The 26,303-nt window shown below is 39.8% G+C and overlaps 2 protein-coding genes across 7 annotated transcripts in view; one reads left to right on the top strand and one right to left on the bottom strand.

The window, feature by feature from the left end:
- Positions 1 to 4,960, bottom strand: part of BRAF (B-Raf proto-oncogene, serine/threonine kinase) — a 202,331-nt gene extending 197,371 nt beyond the window's left edge. For 4 of the 6 annotated variants that reach the window (XM_050782244.1, XM_050782242.1, XM_050782240.1 and 1 more), the window contains exon 1: positions 4,630 to 4,959. In XM_050782244.1, coding sequence (XP_050638201.1) covers positions 4,630 to 4,755 — 126 coding nt within the window. In that variant the 5' untranslated portion in view covers positions 4,756 to 4,959. Of the gene's footprint in view, positions 1 to 4,629 lie in introns of all 6 variants that reach the window. The other 2 variants (XM_050782236.1, XM_050782237.1) reach the window with 1 other exon arrangement.
- AGK (acylglycerol kinase) overlaps positions 1 to 26,303 on the top strand; it is a 985,672-nt gene that overhangs the window by 258,909 nt on the left and 700,460 nt on the right. The window lies entirely within an intron of this gene.

Raw genomic sequence — 26,303 nt, 5'->3', positions numbered from 1 at the left:
CTACAGGTGTGAGCCACCACACTCAGCCCTACTGCCACATCTGACTTTACAGAATAACCAATGTACATTAAAAAAGACAAAAAGAATGAGTAAAGGACTTAAAACAATTTAACTTCTGATGAAGACAAAATCTAGTAAGAGCTACTGACAAAAAAAGGCTTATCTTAAGGACAATATGAGGCAGAAATGTAAAGATTAGACCATGCTGGATTTCATAAAACAAGGGGAGTATGACACAGAATGTTCACTAGGTATTCAGCTAAATTAACAATATCAAAGTGTCAAAGAAACAAAACGTACTTCTGCAGTTCTGAAAGAGAAAACAACTTCATAGTTGGGAGAAAAAGGGAAAAGGAAGAACACAAAAGTAGTAATCGCATTCTCTGACAAGGTGGGCATCAGGTCTTAGAAAATGCCAAAAAACAAAGGAACCTATTCCCTCCCTCTCTTCCCCATCACTCATGGAACATAGATTTCCAGGTGCTATATCCAGATCCACCTTCTATTCATCCTAATCAAGAAAGTAAGGGATAGAAAAACAAGAAAAGTCAGACTGTTCTAGCCTGTTAACCTAATGTAATTTTTCTGGCCTATTACCCAAATACATGTACAATTAAATCAAGTTTGCACTCACTCACATTTACTACATTCAAGGATTCAAGCACCCAGTCCAACATTCCTTTCTTAGCTGTTTACTGACAATTGATTCCTTTAATGGCCAACATACAAAATGACTGACAGATAATATTCTAAACAGAAAAAGGAGTGGATGCCTAAAGAAGGCAGTTCAGTAAATAATGAGAGAGAAAAGAATACAGAAAGGGAACCCTAGAAATATGAAAGACAAACAACTATTTTATGATTTTTGCCAAAAGGGCACCTGTGAATGTATCTGGATAAGTCTTAACAACAATAGCCAAAACTGCACAACACCTACATTAATGAGAATATCACTTTTCAGGGTTATGATGCAATCCAACCTGGTGTGGTTCACAAAGATGTATTTTTAATGCAGTGGACCTCATTATAAAGGAGATTCCATCCCAGAATATTCCCTAGTCAATATATTATGATAATTAAACAGTTTAAGATCGATGATCAGAGATCTTGAAAACAGAACGTAATAAAATAATAACTGTAATGCAATTGTAAGAAGCTCCCTTCTACAGAAACAGCACAAGAAAAATAGTTAATAAATATCACTCTGGTATCACACTTAAAAAAAAGTATTTATTACACCATATGGTTATTTTATACCATATACTATATCATACCATATGGCCATAGAAAAAAACATCAGGTAAATATAAATGGTCAGATGTAAATGTTTAATGCCAAAAGTATAAGTACATTCATTTGATAAATATTTAATAAGCACCTGTCATTTACCAGAATATTCTATTTTGAGCACCTACAAAGTATTAATACTACAAATACAGGACATGAAATTTGTTCATTCCCCAACATATTTTAAAGACTAAAATCTACATCCTATGTTCAAGATGTTTGATAGCAGTAAAAAATTAAAAACAACCTAACACCCCAAAACGATGATCGGTTAAATAAATCACAGTGTATCTAATAATACACAGAAAGTTTTGCTTTAAGTTTTTTAAAAATACAAAACTACATTGTGTTATACAAGCATTAAAAAAGAACAGATGGAATACACCAAAATGTCTATAGTAATAATATCTTAGTGGCAAAATTACTGATGATTTTTTACTTTTTGTACTTATATTTTTCTAATTTTTGACAATGAACTTGCTTTCCCTTTGAAATTAGACCTTTTATTTAGCTGAAATTTTCCCCTGGGAAACTTTTATTAAAAAAAAAAAAACCTACATTTTACTGTTAGGTAAAATAAATCTTCAGAATAAAATGTGTCATTACACACAAGCAAACCTTTTCATTCTTTCCATGTAATTTACAGTAAGAGATGCCTTTAAGTGTATATAAGAGAGACTTCAAATAAAAGACCACAGCACATTTCAGTTTCCACCGAATATCAACTTCAAATTTAAAATTATTTCTTGGAGGAATTTATTTTATCATCTGTAATATTGATATCTACATTCAAGACATACATTTTTTAATCATATGTCACCCTCCCAGCCAAATACATTTATTATCAGTTCAGAAGAAAATGTAGAAGAAAAACTACTGTTCACCACTAAACATTAAAACCTGGGTAGAGGGGACGGTGGGAAACAATTGTCTTTCAACCAAATAAAATTAGAGTATCCTTATAGTTTCAGAAGATGTAAATGTGCTTTCCAATTACTGGCAATTTATACTTAAATTCAGCTAGCCTAGAGGTTCTCAAGGTTGGTACATGGGAACTGCTCAAGACATGCCAAATACAGAAATCTATTGCCGTCGCTCTCACTTATTAAATCAGACTCTTCAGGGGGTACCGTTCCAAACAATCTGGCCCTTTCAAATAAAATAGAAGGGTAGAGATTTTACTTCACAAAAGCCTTCTTTACAGAATTGCAAACTGTTCCAATAACTCTGCAACAAAGTTCCCAATATAAACAATTTTATAATCAGAGAATTACAATTCATAACCCCTACCCATTACTTTACTCAATGTTCCACTCTGTAGTAGTCTTCAAACAGTATACAATTCAACAAAACTACACATCTATTACAGAGTAAAATAAAGCCCAGAGGCACCTGTGCCTGGTTAAGACAAAGGCATATCCGATTCCTGGAGAAAACAGACAGCAGATGTGACCCCTAGTATTTATCCATTAAAAACAATGTATCCTAAAAATAAATTTCCATGTCAACGGAAACAAAGATGTTTATAAACAAGAAGGAACGTGGAGGTGTGGAGAAGAAAAGAGGAAGCTTCAGAAAGTTAAGTACCAAAAGCCAGGAAACAAGGCAAAATGAATGGTAACTGGAGACGAGGGAAACAGAATAAACTAGGAAATTGAAGTAGAGAAAAGCTTTCTCCTTAGAAACGAAGAAGCTGGGGGAAAGGAACAGATATGAGAGGAAACCGATCTAAGCAAAAATAAAAACTGAAAAGTGGAATGATTTTAAGAAACTTAAAAATGAGAAATTTTAGAACAGATCAAATGATGATACAGAACACATTTTAGGCATGTAGATAAAGATGATATAAAAGAGTAGAAAACAAACATTATCATAAACAAGCTGATGCTGAATAAAGTAAGCATATTGGATGAATTTCCAAAGATAATGATGCAAAAAAAAAAAAGGAATTGCAGAGAGAAGAATGGGACGTTATGAGAATTGAGAAATCAGATAATCAGATGTCAACAGTAGGTAGAAAAGAGAACTTTGAGCAAAGTCAACAGAGTAAGTCACATTGCCTAATCAATAACTGTAAACACAATTACTATACCATAGCTTATTCGTAAAGCATAATAAAGTGCATTATTTTATGTAATAAAATACCAAATATTTGTAATAAATTTTATGTAATAAAAAACAAAACGTAAATAATTTGACACAGTGCTAAGAGGCTAATGAAAAAACAGGCTAAGAGAAGCAAGGACTGGAGAGGAAAAAGTAAAAGGAAAAAAAATAGGACAAAAAGGAGGACAACACTAAGAAATCAATCAGAACTATAAAAATGGGTAGGAATAAAAAGGTGTGAATGCACAATGGAAGACTAGCCCAAAAGTGCCAGTAGTCCAAGGGCGAAAAGAGCCAAGTGAAACCTGATGGAATCTTGACAGCTTCTGGGCTCAGAAATAAGTAGCTCCAAAGTGTCCAGGAGGATTTGTGAAGATAACAACAGACAACAATGTTAGGGAGTGGTGAGATGAAGTATAGAGCCTCAAGAGGACCAGGGTAAGAGAAGTGCAAAAATGCTCTTAAGTGGGAAGTGGGGTTAGAAGACAGGCAGGTCCGACAACTGGAAAATGAGCGGGCGGTAGATGGGAATAGAATGGGGGTTACCAGTCAGCGACAGAGCACGACAAACATTAGGAATAGAGGACCAGACACCAGAAAAGGCATAGGAAACTGCGATTCAGGAGTGAAAAAGTAAAGACTAAATCAAAATCATTTGCTGGGTAAAACAGGTGAAGAGAAACCCCCCAAATAGAAACGTGAAAAAGGGCAGCGGCCTGAGAAGGAGGACAGTCCGGGAGAGGAGAGAGAGGAAATCATGAGCCCCATCACCCCCACGACCATGTAAGAACTGCACGCGACAGTAACTCGGGTTGTGGTCCCAGCCCCAGCTACTAACCTATATCCTCCACCTCGAGGCCGCCGCCGCCCCCACCCCCCAAATAACGAAAACATCGAAGAGATGCAGAGCTCGATACTTCAGCCAGTCGTGACCTTCTCGGACCAACCCTGAGTTTCGCCCCCTATTGATAACCTCCCGCTCAACTACCGCTGCCCCAATCCCCACATCTGGGGTGGGGGCCAGGGAAACCCCCCGGGCCATTGTGTGTGTTTACGTAGGAAGGCGCTGCATGACGGAAAGGGACGCGGGGGCGATGCCCACCTCCCAGCTAGCGGAGCCGGCCCGAGAAGGTGGCTGAGGGCACCAAGCCCCCACCGCTGTCTCTTTCCAAAATAAACACCAGACAGCCGCCAAGCCCGGAGTCGGGAGGGCGGCAGGGTGGCGCCGGCACTCACCTCCTCCGGAATGGCAGGGTCCGCAGCCGAAGAGGCCGCGGCGCCGGCCTCGGGCTCCATGTCCCCGTTGAACAGAGCCTGGCCCGGCTCCGCGCCGCCACCACCGCCACCGCTCAGCGCCGCCATCTTATAACCGAAAGCCGGGGCCCGAGTGGCCGCTGCCGGGCGGGGAGGGGGAAGGGAGGCGGAGAGCTGGGGGAGGCGGAGGCGGAGGCACGGGGGGCGCGGGGAGGAGCGGCCCGGGCAGCGCCGCGGGCGGAGGGCGCCTGGGCCACCTCAGGTACCGGCCCGCGGCCCCGGGCGCAGCCGAGCCTGAGGGGATTGGGGGAAGGACGCTAGGCGGGGGTGGGGGGGGAGCGGGGGAAGGGGGCGGAGACGACGAGAAGTCGCCGCGGCAACGGCGTCACCCGCGTGTCACGGTCGTGACGTCACCCCGGTGCGTGACGTAATCTGTGGCGCGCCCTCGCGCCGTCGTCAGAGGAGGGTTCCTTACCCTTTAACCACCCGCGCTCTCACACTTTGCCTCCGCTCCGCCGTTTCCATGGCTCCGATTTCCTACTTTCCTTTCGTCTCGTCCATCCTCAGCCTGTTCTCTAATGTGGGATTTACTAGAAGAGCAGGGCTGGTGTTCGAGGAGAAGTTGAAATCCTAGAGGGAGAAAGGCGGGGAAGCCAATACTATTTGCTATTACCACTGCAATGAACGTCTCTGTGTCATAAAAATAAGGACTTCAACCCCAAGGTTGAAACAGCCAAGCAGAATTTGATGGAAATATATTTAGGAACAGCTAAATTAGCAGTGCGAGGCTTGTTTTCTTTTCATTGAAGAATTCAGCTAGTTAAAATGAGTCTAAATGGAAGTCTAAAAGCTTTTTCTTCATTGTTGAAGAATAAAATGTTTCGTGTATTTTTCGTTTTCCAGATTCATTCATTTAACAAATACCAATTGAGCACTTTCCATGCCATAGGGCCTGTGCAAGGCACATAGCATTCTAGACAACTGAAGCATCAAAACTAATTTTTATTTTGAAAAGAATCACTCAAAATATTTTATGTACTTTGTGCCTTTCATGAACGGAATATTCCAAGCATTCTCTGCAAAATACGCATGAAAACAATTGGGAGAGAAGAGGTCAATTATCTTTGAGAAGCCCAATTACAGAATGAAATTAAATTCATTATTAAAAATGCATGTATCTAATAAAAATAAATAATTGGAAAAGAAATGTTTAAGGAAGAGAGAAACGGGAACGAGAAACAATTACTGTGGGCTCCCAATGGCCTGGAGTGAATCACCAAAGTAACCTAAACATGAAGTCATGAAAAGCTAGGTGGATTCTGCCTTTTAGTACTTCCCATCATGGGGGAAGTCACGAACGACCTCCTTACTGTATTTTGGATGATTCAAGAAATAGAAAAGTGTCCTACTGACTTCTGAAACAGGGCGTCTTCATATTGATTAGGGTCACCATAATAAGCCTGGGAGCTGATGCTTACTCTCAGGTGAAGGATGGTGTGTGAGGCTGCTTGATGAATCGGAATACTAACATTCTTCTGCATTGAAAAAATACAACCCATAAGATGAACATTGTAGGCTGGGCGCAGTGGCTCACGCCTGTAATCCCAACACTTTGGGAGTCCAACGTGGGTGGATCACCTGAGGCCAGGAGTTTGAGACCAGCCTGGCCAACATGGAGAAACCTCATCTCTATTAAAAGTACAAAAAATTAGCCTGTTGTGATGGTCCACACTTGTAATCCCAGCTACTCAGGAGCCTGAGGCAGGAGAATCACTTGAACCTGGGAGGCGGAGGTTGCAGTGAGCCGAGATTGCACCACTGAACTCCAGCCTGGGCAACAGAGCCAGACTCTCTCCAAAAAAAAAACAAAAACACGAACATGATATGCTTTGTTAACTTCATTGTACATTCTCCTCCAAGTAGGAAAGTTTCCATGAGGAAATAAATTTAAATCAAAAAGTGGCTTGGCAAATGTAGAGTAAATGATCATAAGGGATGATGTAATCAAGCTAAACGAATCTGAAGCACCCTTTACTATAAGGACATACTTAGAAGCAGACTGAAATAGCTAGTCATGACACCTTTTCCCTTTCATCACCCTTTCATCAGAAACACAAGTGGCAAGAGTTTTTTTTAATTCTCTAACTGTCCTATTTCATTTTTAAAAAATTAACTGCTAAAAATGTTATATCATTGTAACACTTCCTTATAACATTAAAAGTCTTAAGGGTTTTTTTTTCCTCGCATTGGTTCCATTTTGAATTCTAGTCTTGTCAGCATCAATCTGTAGTTCAGATTTTCCATGATTATTTCTCCATAGGATGACTGGTCTCATCCATTTAATATTGATTCTTCTTAGCGTTCTACTCATTCGACATTTTCTGACCTTGTCTTAAAATTCTGTATATATCCTATTTTACTTCCTTAGGCCATTCTAAAGTCCTACAGTGTCCAAGTGGGAAACAAGAGAGAAAGCATAAGCTTTGGAGTCCAAAGATCAGGATTTTAGTGTCAGCACTCCACACCTTACCTATATAGTCGCAAAGCAGGTAAGCTTAAATCTCTGTTATTTTGTTTTTTAATCTATAAAATGAAGGTTATAATAATGCTAGTCCAACCTGCCTAACTGTATCATTGTGAGGATCAAACATTATACTTTTGCCCTCTGAAAAATATAAAATTACCCTCTCAGTCAGAATTCAGACAAGGCACAGCAAAGATGGCTTATCTCTGCTCCATGACGTCTGGGGCTTCATCTGGGAAGACTCAATGCCTGGGAGTGTCTCAATGGTGGAAGACTGAAATCCTTTGGGAGCATATTTTCTGACATGGCTGGTGGTTGAAGCTGGGACCTCAGGTAGGGCAGTCAGCCAGAATACCTAAACCTACTCTTCATGCGGCCTGAGTTTCCTCCTAGCATGGCTGCCTCAGAGTAGTCAGACTTCTTACGAAGCAGCTCAGGGCTTCAAATGCTAGTGTTTCAGTAAACAAGGTTAAAGCTGAATTGCATTTTATGATCTAGCCTCCAAAGCCACACAGCATGACTTCTGCTCCATCCTTGTATATTATGAGCGAGTCACTAAGTCGGGCTGAAATTCAAGGAGAAGGGATATAGAGCCCACTTCTCAATGAAGTGTCAAATAATTTACAGCCACCACAGGCCGTGTTTAGAATAATAAACTGGCTACTCTGTAGCCACATACACACCTTCTTCCAAAGGGTTCTACACCAGTCAACTTTCTCTCCTTTTTATTACTAGTAATCACCAAGATACATCTCAGTATTTGGTTGTGTCCCCACCCAAATCTCATCTTGAATTCCCATGTGTTGTGGGAGGGACCCGGTGGGAGCTGATTGAATTAAGGGAGTAGGTCTTCCCTGCGCTCTTCTCATGATAGTGAATGAGTCTCACAAGATCTGATGGTTTTAAAAATGGGAGTTTCCCTGCACAAACTCTCTCTTTGCCTGCTACCATCCATGTAATACGTTGACTTGCTCCTCCTTGCCTTCTGCAATGGTTGTGCAGCTTCCCCAGCCACAGCCATGTGGAACTGTGAGTCCAATTAAACCTCTTTCTTTTGTAAATTGCCCAGTCTAGGGTACGTCTTTATCAGCAGCATGAAAATGGACTAATATAGTATGCTAATGAACAAGCCCTTACCTTCTTTTTTCAGCTTCTGAGGCCTCCACTGCATGCAAAAATAGATACAAGTCCTTAGCCATTGGACACAGCCTGTCTTCTGAGCACCTCCCCCAAACCCCCAGTGCTGCCATAGGCAGTGTTGATGTACTGAAACCCTCTGCACAAAACAGTGTTCCTGCAGCCCATAGCCCATAATAAGCTAAACCAGTGCGTGTTCTGAGCCAAAACTTTCCCTTTTGTGTTGTAGTGTGCCATATAGGCATCAAAGCAGCATTATCTTGCATTCTGAAGTCTTAGAGACATTTAAATCAACACAGCACTTTTAGGTTTTATTCAAAATCCCGTTTCGCCCTAAGGCATTCATGTATTCACAGGAAGTTGGAAAACAAATCTAGGTGAGAGGCACCGCTCAGAGCATTGCTTCAGCTGACGACTGAGACACTGTTCAGAGCTTTACTGCCAGGTCTGACCCTTTCTTCCCCGGACGCAAGTTTATTTCCTACCAGCATTTCTATCTCGAATCCTGCATTCTATTATAATAGATGCTGGAGAGTCCCACCAGCCAGCCAGGCCTGCCCAGCCAGCTCTGATCCCACACTGATATGATCAACTACTGGAAAACAAGCAAGCAGCCTCTACGAAGCTTCTGCAGTGCCAACCAGATTCAATGATGTATAACTGATCATAGTTCAATATTTCTTTATGAATCAAGGTCATTATTATGAATAACGACACTTCCTATATTGTTTAATGGAGGTCTGCTTCCAGAAGCTGTTTAGGTGTGAACAGAAAATAGAATTATAGAGTTGATTCAGCACAACTCTCCCACTGAGAAATGCTCAGAAACCCCTGTGTGGAATTCCAGACTCTGTCTAAATACTTTAATGATGGGGACCTTGCTAATACAGTACATTCAACTCTAACAGTTTCTGAAGTTGAATTGAAATCCTCCTCTTTATGACATCTATATTCTGGTCTGAGTTTTGCCTTCTAGAGGAACACAGGATGAGCCTATTTCTTATTCTATGTAACTTCTTTTAAGTATTTGAGGGAAACTGTTTCCTGTAGCACTTTCTCTTCCAAGCATTTTCTCTTCTTGCTGTGTACTCTTTTCAATGTTCTTCTTAAAACATAGACCCATCAATTGAATACTGTTCCAAATTTGGTCCATGCAAATTTGGTTTCTTGCAACCAAATTTGGACAAAACAAACTACAAGCAAACCTTTAACTTTATTTAGAAGGTTTGTTATTGATAGCAATATTGGTTTGTAATTCTGAAACAATGCTGTGCTTATTGTGTGATAGAACCGAATAAGTACGTATGTTAAAGTTGGGAATCAGGGTTTTTCCTGTGGAAAAAGTGAGAAACAAATATAGAACAAGGGAAATTGAAGAAGAACCCTTTGGTGTTGTATTTGAATTTGAGGTAGCAATATGAACATAGGAGTGTGTATGTGTGTGTGTGTGTGTATTCATGTATTCTTAGCTCTGCCCACTGAAAGGGGTGCTTAGGAGTAACAATAAGTATACCTGGTACCTGCATCTTGATTTTGAAATGCTGTTCTCCACTAAAAGTAACCAGGGCTCTTTTGAGAAATGGCTGATTCCAGATCTAGGGAAGGAACTTCATAAATTGAGCTTGCATATGACAAGCCTTGGTATGCTTGAGATCAATGACTTTATTAAAGACTACTAGGTCATGTCAAAAGGAGCCAACTACAAGACCCCCATTGGTACAAAATAGGACAATAGAAAGATAAGAAATAATAATGACAGAAATGAGTTGCAATATATTTAATGTTTTTAAATCCGTAAGTCCATAATAATGAAAGAGAGAAAGAGTGTGTGAAAGAAAAATGTTGAAAGAAAGGTAGGAAGTGAAGTTTCTTTTAAGGACGAATTCTAGTTACTATAGAGAAAATGAATGACAGATTTAGAAAAGTCACTATTTTGCGACCACCAATATAAAAACTACTCCAGGTCAGAACCATCAAGAGTTGCTAAAAGTATTACTGGGTGAAGGATTTTTGAGGTCTAGGACAGTCTCATGGCTTCACAGTACCATCACACAGATCTTATCAATTGCAAAGGGAGATACTACCTTTAAAATGGAGAGATGTGGCAGTCACCTCAAGCTAACAAATTTGGCATCACAAACAGGGATACAATTCAACATTATGTAAGTGCTTGTGCGAAGTGTCACCTATGTAGTGCGGGTATTTGGGCCAAAAAGGTGCTTAACCTGAATATAATCATAAGGAAATAGTCAAATCCAGATTGTGGGACAAGACAAATCACTTTAACTCTTCAAAAATTCTATATTATGAGGAACAAAAAAGTCAAGCAGGGGGGATTATTCTAGATTAAAAGAGATTAAGGAGATGTAAGAACCAGATACAATGCATGAAACAACTGAATCCTGAATAAGAAAATAAACTACAAGGATATTTTTGGGGCAATTGGGAAAATTTAAATATGGGCTGTATACCAAGTTATAATTTTGAGTTAATAGTAATTAATTTAATTAATGTTCTTTCCTTATTTTATGAGGAAGTAGTGTTTAGGGATGAAATATCATGTCTTCAATTTTTAAGTAGTTCAGAAAAAGAGACAGAGAAATAAAGAAAATGTGATAAATATTAACAATTGAGGAAGAAAAACAATTGATTAATCTAGACGAAGCATATAGTAATTGTAATGCTGTTCTTTTTTAAAGTTTGAAAACGTTTTGTAGAGACAAGGTTTCACTGTGTTGCCCTAGCTTGTCTCAAACTCCTGGCCTCAAGCAATCCTCCTGCCTCAGCCTCCTGAAGTGCTAGGATTATAGGCACAAGCCACTACATCTGGCCCTGTAATACTATTTTTTAAGTTTTCTGTACATTTGAAATTTTCTCAAAAAAAAACTGAAAGAAATTTTTATTTTGTAACATAAAAATAATATACATTTAAGGTAATAAAATGTTGTAATGAGTTTCTAAAGGAATGTTTCTTGCAGACAATTAACAACATGTTAGGTATCTATTACTGTTACTATTGTATTGTTACCTTCTTCTTGCATTATCTGCCTAAACTCTATTCCTGATAAATTATTTTGTAGATGCTTTTTGTTTTCTGATACTTTGGAATTAAACCATTTTGCATCATGATTCATAGACAATAAGAGTCTGCAGGACAACCTTTTTTTTTTTTTGAGATGGAGTTTCGCTCTTATTGCCCAGGCTGGAGTGCAATGGCGCTATCTCAGCTCACTGCAACCTCTGCCTCCCAGGTTCAAGCAATTCTCCTGCCTCAGCCTCCCAAGTAGCTGGGATTACAGGTATGCACCACCACGCCAGGCTAATTTTGTATTTTTAGTAGAGATGGGGTTTCTCCATGTTGGTCGGGCTGGTCTTGAACTCCTGATATCAGGTGATCCGCCTGCCTCAGCCTCCCAAAGTGCTGGGATTACAGGTGTGAGCCACCACGCCCAGCCAAGACAACATTTTTTTATGGGTTTTGATCAAGTTTTAATAAGACCTTGTAATGTATCTCTACCTATCGAGTAGAAATTTTCCCATATATTAAATATAGGTATATTATTCTAAGTGTGTATTTGGAATACATGTTTTTTATTATAAACATTTACAGCAAAACCTTTCCTGGTTTCTTAAAATATTTTTATGGTGTCCCCTAGTTCCATTTTTTAATTTCTTCAGTTATTCAACAAATATTTATTGCGTAACTACTGTGTACCAGCCACTGTGCTAGGCTGTTTATATAATCTGAACAATGACAGTCTTTGATTTTTTTGTTTGTTTTAACATTTATCATTACTGTAGGATAGCTTTAAATACAGTACACTGTTAAAGAGTACATATCTAATAGTACCCCCACTTTTATAGATACCAGAATTTCTGTGTGTGTGTGTGTGTGTGTGGTTTTTGTTTTTGTTTTTTTTGTTTGTTTTTTGAGATGGAGTCTCCCTCTGTCGCCAAGGCTGGAGTGCGGTGGCGTGATCTTGGCTCACTGCAACCTCTGCCTCCCGGGTTCAAGCGATTCTCCTGCCTCAGCCTCCTGAGTAACTGGGATTACAGGTGCATACCACCATGCCCAGCTGATTTTTGTATTTTTAGTGGAGACAGGGTTTCACCATGTTGGTCAGGCTAGTCTCGAACTCCTGACCTCGTGATCCGCCCTCCTCAACCTCCCAAAGTGCTAGGATTATAGGCGTGAGCCACCACGCCTGGCCTGTTTTTGTGTGTTTAATATCTCTGATGCCGATTTTCAAATCTGTGCTTTGCTCTTGTGTTTGATCCTTAGGTATAGATATGTTTTTATGAGATCTTGCTTCCCACTGCACAGAGAAAATATAGGCTCTAAGATATGAACTCTGTAGCTTCAAATTACAACTATAAACTTGTATGCATTTTTGTTCATTCTTACTTCCTTTCCTGCCTCACAATATGAAGTGTTGCTCCTCTTTTTGCATTTGATGTTTTTGACTGTTTCCTTTTTCTTGAAAACATCTGTTGCTTTAGATGTCATGATGCTACATACTCCTGCTTCTTTTCTTGAAGGCCAGTTCTTTCTTGGTTTCCGTAATGGGATCAGTTTTGACCATCTGCAGTTTAACTTTTGGTGTAACACAGGGCTCCATTCTTTGCCTATTTCTTTTCTTATAGAACTTGTCTCAGTCAGTTCAGGCCACTATAGCAAAGTACTACAGGCTGGGTGGCTTCAAAACAACAAAAATTATTTCTCACAGTTCTTGAGGATAGAAGTCTGAGATCATGGTGCCAGCATGGCCAGGTTCTGGTGAGGGCCCTCTTCTGTGTTACACTCTGCCGTCTTCTTATTGTGTTCTCACATGGCAGAAAGAGGACATGAGAGCTCTCTGGGGCCCCTTTTTATAAGGTCACTAGTCCCATTCATGAGGGCTTCATCCTCATGACCCTCCAAAGCTCTTGCCTCCTAATATTGGGGATTATGATGTTAGCGTATGAACTTGTTGGGGGGGAACACAAACATTTGGTCCATTGCAGAACTCCTTCTACCCTGTTACCCATTCCATTGGTTTTATTTACAATAATGTTTCCCCCGGCCTCAATCTGTTGTATCCAACTACCTACTAGTTGTCTGCACCTGAATATATCACAAACACTGCCAAACTGGCAAGTCCCAAACTGAGCTCTACAATTCCCACTTTCTGCTTCATCAGCTACTCAACCTGTAATTTTTTTAAATCTCAGTTAGTTACCACCTTTTGACTTTATTATTTAAAGACAAATACTAATTCTATCCTTTGTTCTCTATTGCAGATATAATATAAATATTTCAGTGAATCCATGTAATCATTTTTAGTAATTGAGTTCAGCTACTTCAGAAGTTTTTCAACAGCAGATTGGTAAATGTATATGTCTTCACTTTCACATCTTTCCACATTAGGTGTCCTCTACTGAAGGAAAATATGAATATTTCCCTTTTATTTATTACTTTGATACTTCTCTGGGTATCTCAGTTACTCCTGGGTTTGAAGTTCTGGTTTCAACATCTGCCTTCATCATTTCCTTACATTTTTATTTTAATAGCTCATTATTAGATGATTTAGGCCAAATATTAAACATTTTATAGATATATATTATTTAGATTGCTAGTATATATGTTAATCACAGTTTATATATTTTATACATTAAAGTAACCTAATGGCTTGGGAGGCAAATATTCTAATTATTCAGAGATGCATATATATATATATATATATATATATATATGTATCTCTCTTACATTATTCAGAATTAGTGTGGTTTTATAGATGGTACTGTTCATGTAAGAATTTCTCTTCATGAATGTAGGCTGGGTGTGGTGGCTCAAGTCTGTAATCCCAGCACTTTGGGAGGCCAAGATGGGAGGGTCAGTGTAGGTCAGGAGTTTGAGACCAGCCTGGCCAACATGGTGAAACCCCATCTCTGCTAAAAATACAAAAAATTAGCTCCTCCTTCAAAAAACTGAACCTCCACCTCCCAGGTTCAAGCAATTCTCCTGCCTCAGTCTCCTGAGTAGCTGGGATTACAGGTGTCTGCCACCACACCTGGCTACCTTTTTTGTATTTTTAGTAGATGTGGGTTTTTACCATGTTGGCCAGGCTGCTTTTGAATCCTGATCTCAAGTGATCCACCCGCTTCGGCCTCCCAAAGTGCTAGGATTACAGGCATGAGCCACTGTGCCCAGCCTGTCCGTGTAACTCTTAAAGATATTTAATCCAGATCACTCACTGCCTATTTGAGTACTAATTACAATTTAACTACATTTATACATCATTTTGGGAAAATTGACTTACCTAGTTTTTACAAATAGATGTTTTTACAAATAGATGTTATTGTTAATAACCTATTTCAGGTTTAAACATGATGTTATAGGGTACAAATAGACAGTAAAATGGTTACTAAAGTGAAGCAGATTAACATCTATAATGTCACATAGTTTCTTTTTCGGTGACAAGAGCAGCTAAAGTCTACTTTGTTGTTTTAAACAAACATCCCTAATACAATTTTATTAACTTTATTTGTTTTTTGTTTTTGTTTTTTTGAGTTGGTGTCTTACTCTGTCGCCCAGGCTGTTGTGCAGTGGCACAATCTTCGCTCACTGTAACCTCCACCTCCCAAGTTCTAGCAATTCTCCTGCCTTAGCCTCCTGAGTAATTGGGATTACAGGTGCCTGCCACCACACCTGGCTAATTTTTTTTTTTTTTTTTGGTATTTTTAGTAGAGGTGGGATTTTACTATGTTGTCCAGGCTGGTCTTGAACTCCCGACCTCAAATGATCCACCCACCTCGGCCCCTCAACGTGCTGGGACTACAGGCATGAGCCACTGTGCCTGACCAATTTTATTAACTTTAGTCTTCATGTACATTAAATCTTGAAACTTGTTCATCCTGCATATCCACCGCTTTGTATCTTCTGATCTATATCTCCTCAGTTCCTCTCGCATGTTTTAATAGTAGTCTTCTCATCCAAGCACGTGAATGCTTTCCCTCTCTTTATTTCTTCTTTCTTTCTTTCCTTTCTTTCTTTCCTTCTTTCTTTCTTTCCTTCCTTCCTTCCTTTCTTTTCTTTTTTTCCCCTTCCTTCCTTTTTTTTTTTTTTTTTTTGAGACGGAGTCTCGCTCTGTCACCCAGGCTGGAGTGCAGTGGCTCAATGTCATTTTGCAGTGGCTCATTGCAAGCTGTGCCTCCCGGGTTTACGCCATTCTCCTGCCTCAGCCTCCCAAGTAACTGGGACTATAGGCGCCAGCCACCACGCCCGGCTAATTTTTTTGTAGTTTTAGTAGAGACAGGGTTTCACCATGTCAGCCAGGATGGTCTCGATCTCCTGACCTCGTGATCCACCCGCCTCAGCCTCCCAAAGTGCTGGGATTACAGGCGTGAGCCACCGCGCCCGGCCAACCTTCCTTCCTTCTTTTCTTTCTTTCTTTTCTTTCTTTTCTTTCTTCTCTTTCTTCTCTTTCCCTCCCTCCCTCCCTCCCTCCCTCCCTCCCTCCCTCCCTCCCTCCCTCCCTCCCTCCCTCCCTCCCTCCCTCCCTCCCTCCCTCCCTTCCTTCCTTCCTTCCTTCCTTCCTTCCTTCCTTCCTTCCTTCCTTCCTTCCTTCCTTCCTTCCTTCCTTCCTTCCTTCCTTCCTTTCTCCTTTTTTGATAGAGTCTTGCTCTATTGCCCAGGCTGGAGTGAAGTGGCGTGATCTTGGCTCGTGCCACTAATATTTATACTGTTTTTCCTCTCTTACTGAAGGTACTAGACTGTTCAAGCCAGTGTTAAGTAATAACACTGCTGGTATAGCATGCTGTTGTAGTTATTAAAATCAACTAGTTATTGATTTTAATTAAACAATTTTTGGTATTTTACTATTTAGGACATTTCCTGTTGGGTTTTGGTAAATAGTCTATTATATTAATAATTTTCTTCTATATCTAATTTATGTAGAATTTTTTGTTAGGAATGGCTATTGAGTTATATCAATTATATTTTGATGATCATATATATCATGTAACTTGACATGATCATATAGTTTTCCTCTTAAATCTGTTGATATATTGGATTATATTGACAGGTTTTCTGTTAGTCAACCACCTTTAAAAAATCTTGATTACATTTCTGAATTCAGTGTAATTGTGTGGAATCATGCATATATATCCATAAACTTAGAAATGTGCATCTGTACACATGAATGAGACTGAGCTACAGTTTCCTGTTTGGTTTGGTTTTGTTTTGTTTGTATTGTCTTTATTGGGTTTAGATTTACAGTTTGCTGACTTCTTAAAGTAAATTGATGGGCTTTTTATCTTTTTTTGAACAGCCTGGAATAGTATAAATCACATTGAGATTTTATGCTCTTTAAAGAATAGATAAAACTCAGCTGGTGAGCCACCATGCCCAGCCTCATTAACTATTTATGGTTTTATTGCAAACAACGCTACAAGCTGCTAGAATTTAAGAAATCTGGCATTCTTTGTTGTTGCAACCTTACAAAAGAGAGGTAAAATCTCAAGAAAAAAAATCACACATACATACATTAAACACAAAACTATTTTTAAAATATAGAAACCATGAATTTCAGAGAGGATCTATAATAAAAGAACCCCACATTAATTAAATACACCATTTAACATACTGCTATCATTACCACCAATTTCTGCTGATTCTGATCTTTTATTTTTTACATTTAACAATAATAGTTATCACTTATTAGGAGGTTACTATCTGCCAGGCAGTAAAATAAATCATCATCTTATTTAATCTTCCGAACAATACTGTAAACAAGTATTATTACATATCTTGCCACAAATTTATTTATATTATTGATCAGAATACCTACATATCTGGGCATGGTGTCTCATGCCTGTAATCCCAGCAGTTTGGGAGGCCAAGGTGGGAGAATGCCTTGAGCCCAGGTGTTCAAGAGCAGCCTAGGCAACAAAGCGAGACCTCCCCTCTTCTGCGAATAATAATAATAATAATAAATCAGCTGAGGGTGATGATGTGCTCTAGTCCCAGCTACTCAGGAGACTGAGGTTGCAGTGAGCTATGATCATACCACTGCACCCTAACCTGGGGAACACAGCAGCAAAAACCTGTCTCAATAATAATAATAATAATAATAATAATAATAATACCTATAGCATTTCTCAAGTATGAGTTTCAGTGAATTAGTGGTTCTAGTTTAGTGTCCATTCACATTCCAAATATATAATTTGGCTGGACATGGTGGCACCTGTAATCCCAGCACTTTGGGAGGCAAAAGCAGGCAGATCACTTGAGCTTAGGAGTTCAAGACCAGCCTGGGAAACATGGTGAAACCCCATCTTTACAAAAATACAAAAAATTAGCTAGGCATTGTGGCATACTTCTGTGGTCCCAGCTGCATAGGAGGCTGAGGTGGGAGGATTACCTGAGCCAGGGAGGTCAAGGCTGCAGTGAACCTAGATCATGCCACTGCACTCCAGCCTGGGTGACAGAGTGAGACCCTGTCACATAAAACAAAACAAGGCCGGCTGTGGTGGCTCATGCTTGTAATCCCAGCACTTTGGGAGGCCAAGGTGGTTGGATCACTTGAGGTCAGGAGTTCAAAACCAGCCTGGCCAACATGGTGAAACCTCGACTCTACTAAAAATACAAAAATTAGCCGGGTGTGGTGACACATACCTGTAGTCCCAGCTACTTGGGAGACTGAGGCAGGAGAATGACTTGAACCCTGGAGGCGGAGGTTGTAGTGAGCTATTTCACTGCAGCCTGGGTGACAGAGCAAGACTCTGTCTCAAAAAAACAAACAAAGAAAAACCCCACAAAGAAACACAAAATATAATATAATTTGTTCCTAAAGACTAGCTTGATGATACAATGCAGCAGCGGGCTTTTCTAGTAACCCTAATGCAGAATTGAGAAAAGTACATAATCCTTTCTACACATATCCACATACCAATACCACCCCCTCTACCTTCAACACATCCTCCTTCCCCCTCAGTCCCTTCCTCTCCCCTCCTCCCCCACCTCCTCCTCTCCTGTCATTCTCAGAATTTGTTATCACATCCTTGAAGTCACCTTTTACTTATCTTCTCATTGTGAGAGTCACATAGGATGTTTATCAACATACAAGACCCATCTGCGCACATGCAACTTAATTTCCCTGTGTTGACTGCTCTTGCAGAGTTCAGGGTCCAGGCCTGTCCTCTACATGAATTCCCAGATTGCCCAACCCCCGGCCTGGTTCCTCCCCTCTAGTTTTACACATTCAGGCAAACGAAGTAAAGCAACTGAGCAGTCACCTACCCAGGTATTCAAGCCATAAACTTAAAAATCACTCTTGAGTCCTCTTTCTCACTCTCCACAGCACCCCATCCATTATGTCTACCTCCAAATCTTTTTTTTTTTTTTTTTTTTTTTTTTATATAGTCTCACTTGTTGCCCAGGCTGGAGTGCAGTGGTGCAATCTCTTGGCTCACTGCAACCTCCGCCTCCCGGGTTCAAGAGAGTTTCATGCCTTAGCCTCCTGAGTAGTTGGGATTTTGGGATTACAGGAGCACGCCACCATACCCAGGTAATTTTTGTATTTTTAGTAGAGATGGGGTTTCGCCATTTTGGCCAGGCTGGTCTGGAGCACCTGACCTCAAGCAATCCCCCCACCTTGGCCTCCCAAAGTACTGGGATTATAGGCATAAGCCACCACCACTCCAAATCTTTACCCCTAAAACATATCCTGAATCTTTCTACTTCTCCCTCCTGTCACTACTGCCACATTATCTAAAGGATCATCGTCTCTTACCTAGATACTACGATAACATCTTAATGGTCTCCTTGCTTTCACCCTTGTCACTTTATGCTCCAGAATTCACCTGGCAGCCAGATGGTTTTCTAAAAATATCAATCTTTTTATCTTACTTTCCCACTCAAAATTATCCAATGGACTGGGTGTGGTGGCTCACACCTGTAATCCCAGCACTTTGTGGGAGGCTGAGACAGGAGGATCACTTGAGGCCAGGAGTTTGAGACCAGCCTGAGCCACAGAGCAAGATTCCATCTCTACAAAAAAATACATAATAAATAAATAAATAATGTTTTGGTTTTTTTTTTTTTTTTTTTGAGACGGAGTCTCACTCTGTCGCCCAGGCTGGAGTGCAGTGGCCAGATCTCAGATCACTGCAAGCTCCGCCTCCTGAGTTTATGCCATTCTCCTGCCTCAACCTCCCGAGTAGCTGGGACTACAGGCGCCCGCCACCTCGCCCGGCTAGTTTTTTGTATTTTTTAGTAGAGACGAGGTTTCACCGTGTGAGCCAGGATGGTCTCTATCTCCTGACCTCGTGATCCGCCCACCTCGGCCTCCCAAAGTGCTGGGATTACAGGCGTGAGCCACCGCGCCCGGCCAATAATGTTTTTAAAAAACAACAACCCTATCCAATGGCTTCCTACTGCGTTTAGAATAAAACCCATACTGCATACCCTGGACTAAAAGACCCCATATGAACCAGACCTCCTTTCTTGCTTGTCTCACCTTCCAACCAATTCTCTGGTGTATTTTCTTCACAGTTTGTTTTTCTTCTGTCTTACTTTTTTTTTTTTCTTTTTTCTTTTTTTTTTTAGATGGAGTCTTGCTCTGTCACCCATGCTGGAGTGCAGTGGCGTGATCTCGGCTCACTGCAACCTCTGCCTCCCGGGTTCAAGCAATTCTCCTGCCTTAGCCTCCTGAGTAGCTGGGATTACAGGCACACCCCACCACGCCTGGCTAATTTTGTATTTTTAGTGGAGATGGAGTTTCACCATGTTGGCCAGGATGGTCTCAAACTCTTGACCTCGTGATCCACCTGCCTCAGCTTCCCAAAGTGCTGGGATTACAGGCAAGAGCCACTGCACCTCACCCCCATGTTACTTTCTTGCTTATGCTAATATGTGTGTGAGCTTTATGATTTGTGTACCATCTAATGAAGATGAGCTGTATATATTTATTACAGAGGGGCAAAACAGAAGTTCTTCTTTGGACGCTTGACCTATTAAAAGCCTGGGGAAAACCCATACATCTCTGATCAATTAACTTTGGACAAAGGTGTCAAGATTATTCAATAGGAAAAGAATAGTATTTTCAACAAATGGTCCTGGGACAACTGTATATTCACATGCAAAAGAATGAATTTGGACCCCCTACTTCACACCATATTCAAAAGTAACTCAAAATGTATCAAAGATCTAAAGGTAAATGTAAAACTATAGATCTTAGAAGGAAACAAAGGTGTAAATCTTTATGACCTTAGATTAGGCAATAGTTTCTTAAATAAGACACCAAAAATACAAGCAACTAAAGAAAAAATAGGTAATCAGGGTCAGGTATGGTGGCTCATACCTGTAATCTCAATGACTCAGGAGGCTGAGGCAGGAGCATCACTTGAGGCCAGGAGTTCAAGACCAACCTGGGCAACATAGCAAGATCTCAGCACTACAAAAATATATATATTTTTAAAATAGCTGGGCATGGTGGCACACACCTGTGGTCCTAGCTACTCTGAAGGCTGTGTCAGGAGGACGACATGAGCCCAGGAATTCAAGGTTACAGTTATGTTCACACCACTGTTGTACTCTAGCCTGGGTGATAGAGTGAGACTCTGTCCCAAAAAAAAAAAAAAAAAAAGAAAGAAAGAAAGGAAAAAACCCCAAACAACACAATCTTAAAATGAGCAAAGGATTTGAACAGATATTTCTCTAGAGAAGATAAACAAATGACCAGTAAACACATGAAAAGGTGCTCAGCATCACAAACCATTTGGAAAAATGCAAATTAAAACAGCAATGACATACTAACTCATACCAACTAGGATGACTGCAGTTAAAACAAGAATAAAATCCAGAAAATAACAAGTTTTGGCAAGGATGTGAAGAAAATGGAGCCCTCATACCTTGCTGGTGGTGATGTAAAATGGTACAGCCACTATGGAAAACAATTTGGCCATTCCTAAAAATGCAAAGTATGAAGTTTTCATATGACCCAGCAATTCCAAGTCTAAGTATATACCGAAGAGAACTGAAAATATGTGCTCACACAAAAACCTGTGCGTGAATGTTCATAGCAGTATTATTCATAAGAGCAAAAGAGAAAAACCAACCCAAATGTCCATCAGCTGATGAATGTCATACATCTATATAATGGAATATTATTCAGTCATAAAAAGGAAGGAAGTGCTGATACATACTACAACATGGATGAACCTAGAAAAATAAATGAAAGAAGTCAGACACAAAAGGCTACATATTTTATGATTCCATTTGTATAAAATGTGCAGAATTGGCAAATACATAGAGACAGAAAGTAGATTCGTGGTTGCCAGAGGTTGAGGGGAAGAGGGAATAGAAAATGATCACTAATGAGGACAGGATATCTTTTTGGGGTGATGAGAATGTTCTGGAGTTAGACAGCGGTGATAGTTGCTTAGCTTTGGGAATATGCTAAAAACCATTCATTCAGTTGTACACTTTGAAATGGTTAAAATGATAAAGTTATGTAAATTTTATCTTAAAAATTCAAAATAAAAAAAAATGCCTAGGGAAAATGTCAAGAATTTAGTATGTATACAAGTCAGCAGCCCAGGGAAGAGGCCACAATAGAAATAGAGATTTAGGGGTGATTGAAATATTGATGGTATATAAAATGCTGAGTCTGCCCTGTATTTGTTGATAATATGATTGAATGTGAAGAAAATTCTATGACCTCCATAAAGCAACTGCTAGAACAAGTAAGTGAATTTAGCAAGGTCCCTGGATATAATAAGGTCATATAAAAGATCAGTTGTGTATTTGTATACTGTATCAAACAATTGGAAAGGAAAATTTTAAAAAGCACTCCATTTATAATAATAATAAAAAGCATATAACATACTTAGATAAGAATTAAGCGAAATATATGTAAAATCTCTATACTGAAAATTATAAAACATGGCTGAGATAAATTAAAGAAAACCTAAATGAAGAAATAATACCATATTTGTGGTTTGGCTGAGTCAATATTGTTAAGATGTCAGTTTTCCTCCAAATACATCTACAGATTCAGTGCAATCTCCATCATATCCCACTAGGCTTTTTTTTCTTTGATTAAAAGCCTCACTCTAAAATTTGTGTGGAAGCATAAAAGGACCTAGAATATCCAAAGGAATTTTTTAAAAGAAAAAGTTGGAAGACTAACGTTACTTGATTCAATATTTACTATAAGTTTAAAGTAAGGCTTTGTGGTACGGCTATAAGGATCAACAAAAAGGTGACGAACTGAGGAGAAATCTGAGAAACAGAATCACACATATCATCGTTTGATTTTCAACAAAGACGCCAAAGCAATACAATGAAGAAAGGAAAATCTTGCAACAAATTATGGGCTGGGTGAGGCGCCTCACATCTATAATCCCAACACTTTGGGAGGCTGAGGTAGGAGGATCGCTTGAGCCCAGGAATTTGAAACCAGCCTGGACAACAACGGACCCTGTCTTTATAAAAAGTAAAAATCAGGCCAGGTGCGGTAGCTCATGCCTGTAATCCCAGCACTTTGGGAAGCTGAGGCGGGCGGATCATCGGAGGTCAGGAGTTCGAGACCAGTCTGACCAACATGGAGAAACCCTGTCTCTACTAAAAATACAAAATTAGCCGGGCATGGTGGTGCATGCCTGTAATCCCAGCTACTCGGGAGGCTGAGGCAGGAGAATCGCTTGAACCCAGGAGGCGGACGTTGCGGTGAGCCAAGATTGCAATATTGCACTCCAGCCTGGGCAACAAGAGCGAAACTCCATCTCAAAAAATAAATAAATAATAAATGAAATGAATAAATAAATAAATAATCAATAAAATGTTAGAACAATTAAATATTACTATGGAAAAAAATGAACCTTAAGACCTATCTCACACTATACACAAAAATTAATTCTAAATTGATTAAAGACCTCAATGTAAAGGTGAAAACTACAAAACATATAAAAGAAAATATAGGAGAATATCTTCATGACTTGTAGGCAAGGTTTGCAGAACACAGAACTATCTTGCCATAAAAGAATAGATTGGTGAATTAGACTTAATAAAAATTTAAAACTTCTCATCAAAAGACTCTTAAGAAAATAAGCAGGTCACACACTGGAAGAATACAGTCATAGAGCTGGGCGCAGTGGCTCACACCTGTAATCCCAGCACTTTGGGAAGCCAAGGCAGGTGGATCACTTGAGACCAGGAGTTCAAGACCAGCCTACCCAACATAGCAAAACTCCATTTCTGCTAAAAATGCAAAAAATTAGCTGGGCGTGGTGGTGCTTGCCTGTAATCCCAGCTACTCAGGAGGCTGAGGCAGGAGAATTGCTTGAACCCGGGAAGTGGAGGTTGCAGTGAGCAGAAGTTGCACCACTGCATTCCAGCCTGAGCAACAGAGTGAGACCCTGTCTCAAAAACAAAAAATAGTATATGTGTGTGTGTGTGTGTGTGTGTGTGTGTGTGTGTGTATATATATATATATAGAGAGAGAGAGAGAGAGAAAGAGAGAGTCATAAAATCATTTTCTGACAGGACTGGTACCCAGGAAATAAAGAATTTCTACAACTTGATGATAAAAAGACAAATGATTCAATTTTTTAAACAGGCAAAAAATTTGAACAGAGACTTTACAAGAAAGTTATTAATAAGTACACAAAAGTCTTCATCATTAACTAGTCATGAGGAAAATGTAATATAAAGTCACAATGAAATACTACTATACTTCCACCAAAATAGCTAATTTTGAGAAGAACAGCACCACCAAATGTTGGCAAGGATTTGAACAACCGTAACTTGAATTCTCATGTATTGTTGGTTGATGTGTAAAATGAAATAACATTTATGGAAAAGGGTCTGACAGCTTCTTATAAAGTCTTGGATCTGGATGAAACTAGTGAGAGAGAGACTAAAGATGGTTAAGAAAAGGGAGTCAAGTTCTAAGGACTGAAACACTCTAACATTTAGAAGTCACAGCAACAAAAAGTATTCATAAAAAGCACTGAGAAACAGGAAAGAATAAATCAGTAGAAAACTAAACGAGTGTAATGTCAGGGGTGCCAAGACAAGAAAGCATACTGAACCTTCCATCCTTGACAATGTTTTTTTGTTTTTTGCCTTAATATCTATTTTGTTTGCTGTGACACTTAGGTTACTTCTGGTTAATATTTCGCTAGAATATTTATTTTCCGTCGTTTTATCTTCATCTGTTTTGTATCAGGCATACCTCATTTTATTGCACTTTTCTTTAGTGTGCTCCACAGACAGTGCTGTTTTCACATTGAAGGTTTGTGGCAAGCCTGCATCGAGCAACTCTGTTGGTGCCGTTTTTCCAATAGCATGTTCTCTCTTTGTGTCTCCCCATCACATTTTGTCAATTCTCACACTATTTCAAACTTCTGTGTTATTACGATGTATGTCATGGTGATCTGTGATCAGTGACCTTTGACATCATCATTATAATTGTTTTGGAGTGCCATGAACCGCGCTCATGTAAGATGATGAACTTAACTGATAAATGTGTATGTTCTGACTGCTCCACCAGCTGGCTGTTCCCCTGTCTGTCTCCTTCTTCTTGGGATTTCCTATTTCCTGAGACATAAAGATTTTGAAATTAGGCCAATTAATAACCCCACCGTAAAATAACCCTACAATGGCCTCTTAGTGTTTAAGTAAAAGGAGGAGTCACGCATATGTCACTTTAAATCAAGAGCTAGAAATGATTAAGCTTAGAGAGGAAGGCAAGTTAAAAGTTGAGACAGGCAGAAAGCCAGGCCTCTTGTGCCAAACACTTAGCCAAAATGTGAATACGAAGGAAAAGTTCTTGAAAGAAATTAAAAATGCGACTCCAGTGAACACACGAATGATTAGAAAGCAAAACAGCCTTATTGTTGATAGGGAGAAAGATTTAGTGGTCTAGACAGAAGATCAAATCAGGCACAACATTCTCTTAAGCCAAAGCCTAATCCGGGAAAAGGCCCTAACTCCCTTTGATTCTATGAAGGCTGAGAGAGGTGAGGATGCTGAAGAAGAAAAGTTGCAGGCTGGCAGAGGTTCATAAGATTTAAGGGAAAAAGTCATCTGCATAACATAAAAGTTCAAGATGAAGCGGCAAGTGCTGAGGGAGAAGCTGCAGCAGGTAATCCAAAAGATCTAGTTAAGATCATTGATGAAGGTGGCTACAGTCAACAGATTTTTCAATGTAGATTTAAAAAGCCTTCTATTGGAAGAAGATGCCATGCAGGACTTTCATAGCTAGAGAGGAGAAGGCAATGCCTGGCTTCAAAGCTTCAAAGGACAGACTCACTCTTTTGATAGAAGCCAATGCAGCTGGTGATTTTAAATGGAAGCCAACGATCATTTATCATTCCAGAAATCCTAGGGTCCTTAAGAATGACACAAAATCTACTCTACTCTGACTACTCTAACAAAGCCTGGATGACAGCACATCCTTTTACAGCATGGTTGGCTAAATATTTTAAGCCCACTGTTGAGACCTACTGTTCAAAACCAGATTTCTTTCAAAATCTTACTGCTCATTTACAAAGCACCTCATCACACAAGAGCTCTGATGGAGATTTACGAGGAGATGAATGTTGTTTTTATGCCTGCTAATGCAATATCCATTCTGAAGCTCACAGATCAAGGAGTGATTTGACTTCCAAGTCTTATTATTTAAGAAATACATTTTGTAAGGCTATTGCTGCGATAGATAGTGATAATTCTGATGAAACTGGGCAAAGTAAATTGAAAACATTTTGGGAAGGATTCACCGTTCTAGATACCATTAAGAACATTTGTGATTCATGGGAGGAGGTCAGATATGTGTAGGGCTATGCACATGCCCTAGGATGTGTGTATGTTCAGGAATGACTTGAGAATCCTTAGGCTCTACTCTTGGGCTAAACTTGGGCTCTGTGCAAACATGAATTGAAGGCAAAGGAAGAGTTGTGAACGGCCTCACCGAGTGTTGAAGTCATGCCCCAACCCTTAAACAGAGCCCCT

This window comes from Macaca thibetana, chromosome 3, assembly GCF_024542745.1.
Source record: "Macaca thibetana thibetana isolate TM-01 chromosome 3, ASM2454274v1, whole genome shotgun sequence".
NCBI lineage: Eukaryota > Metazoa > Chordata > Mammalia > Primates > Cercopithecidae > Macaca > Macaca thibetana.
The sequence above is the reverse complement of the archived record's forward strand: the minus strand, read 5'-3'. Positions and strand labels throughout refer to the sequence as shown.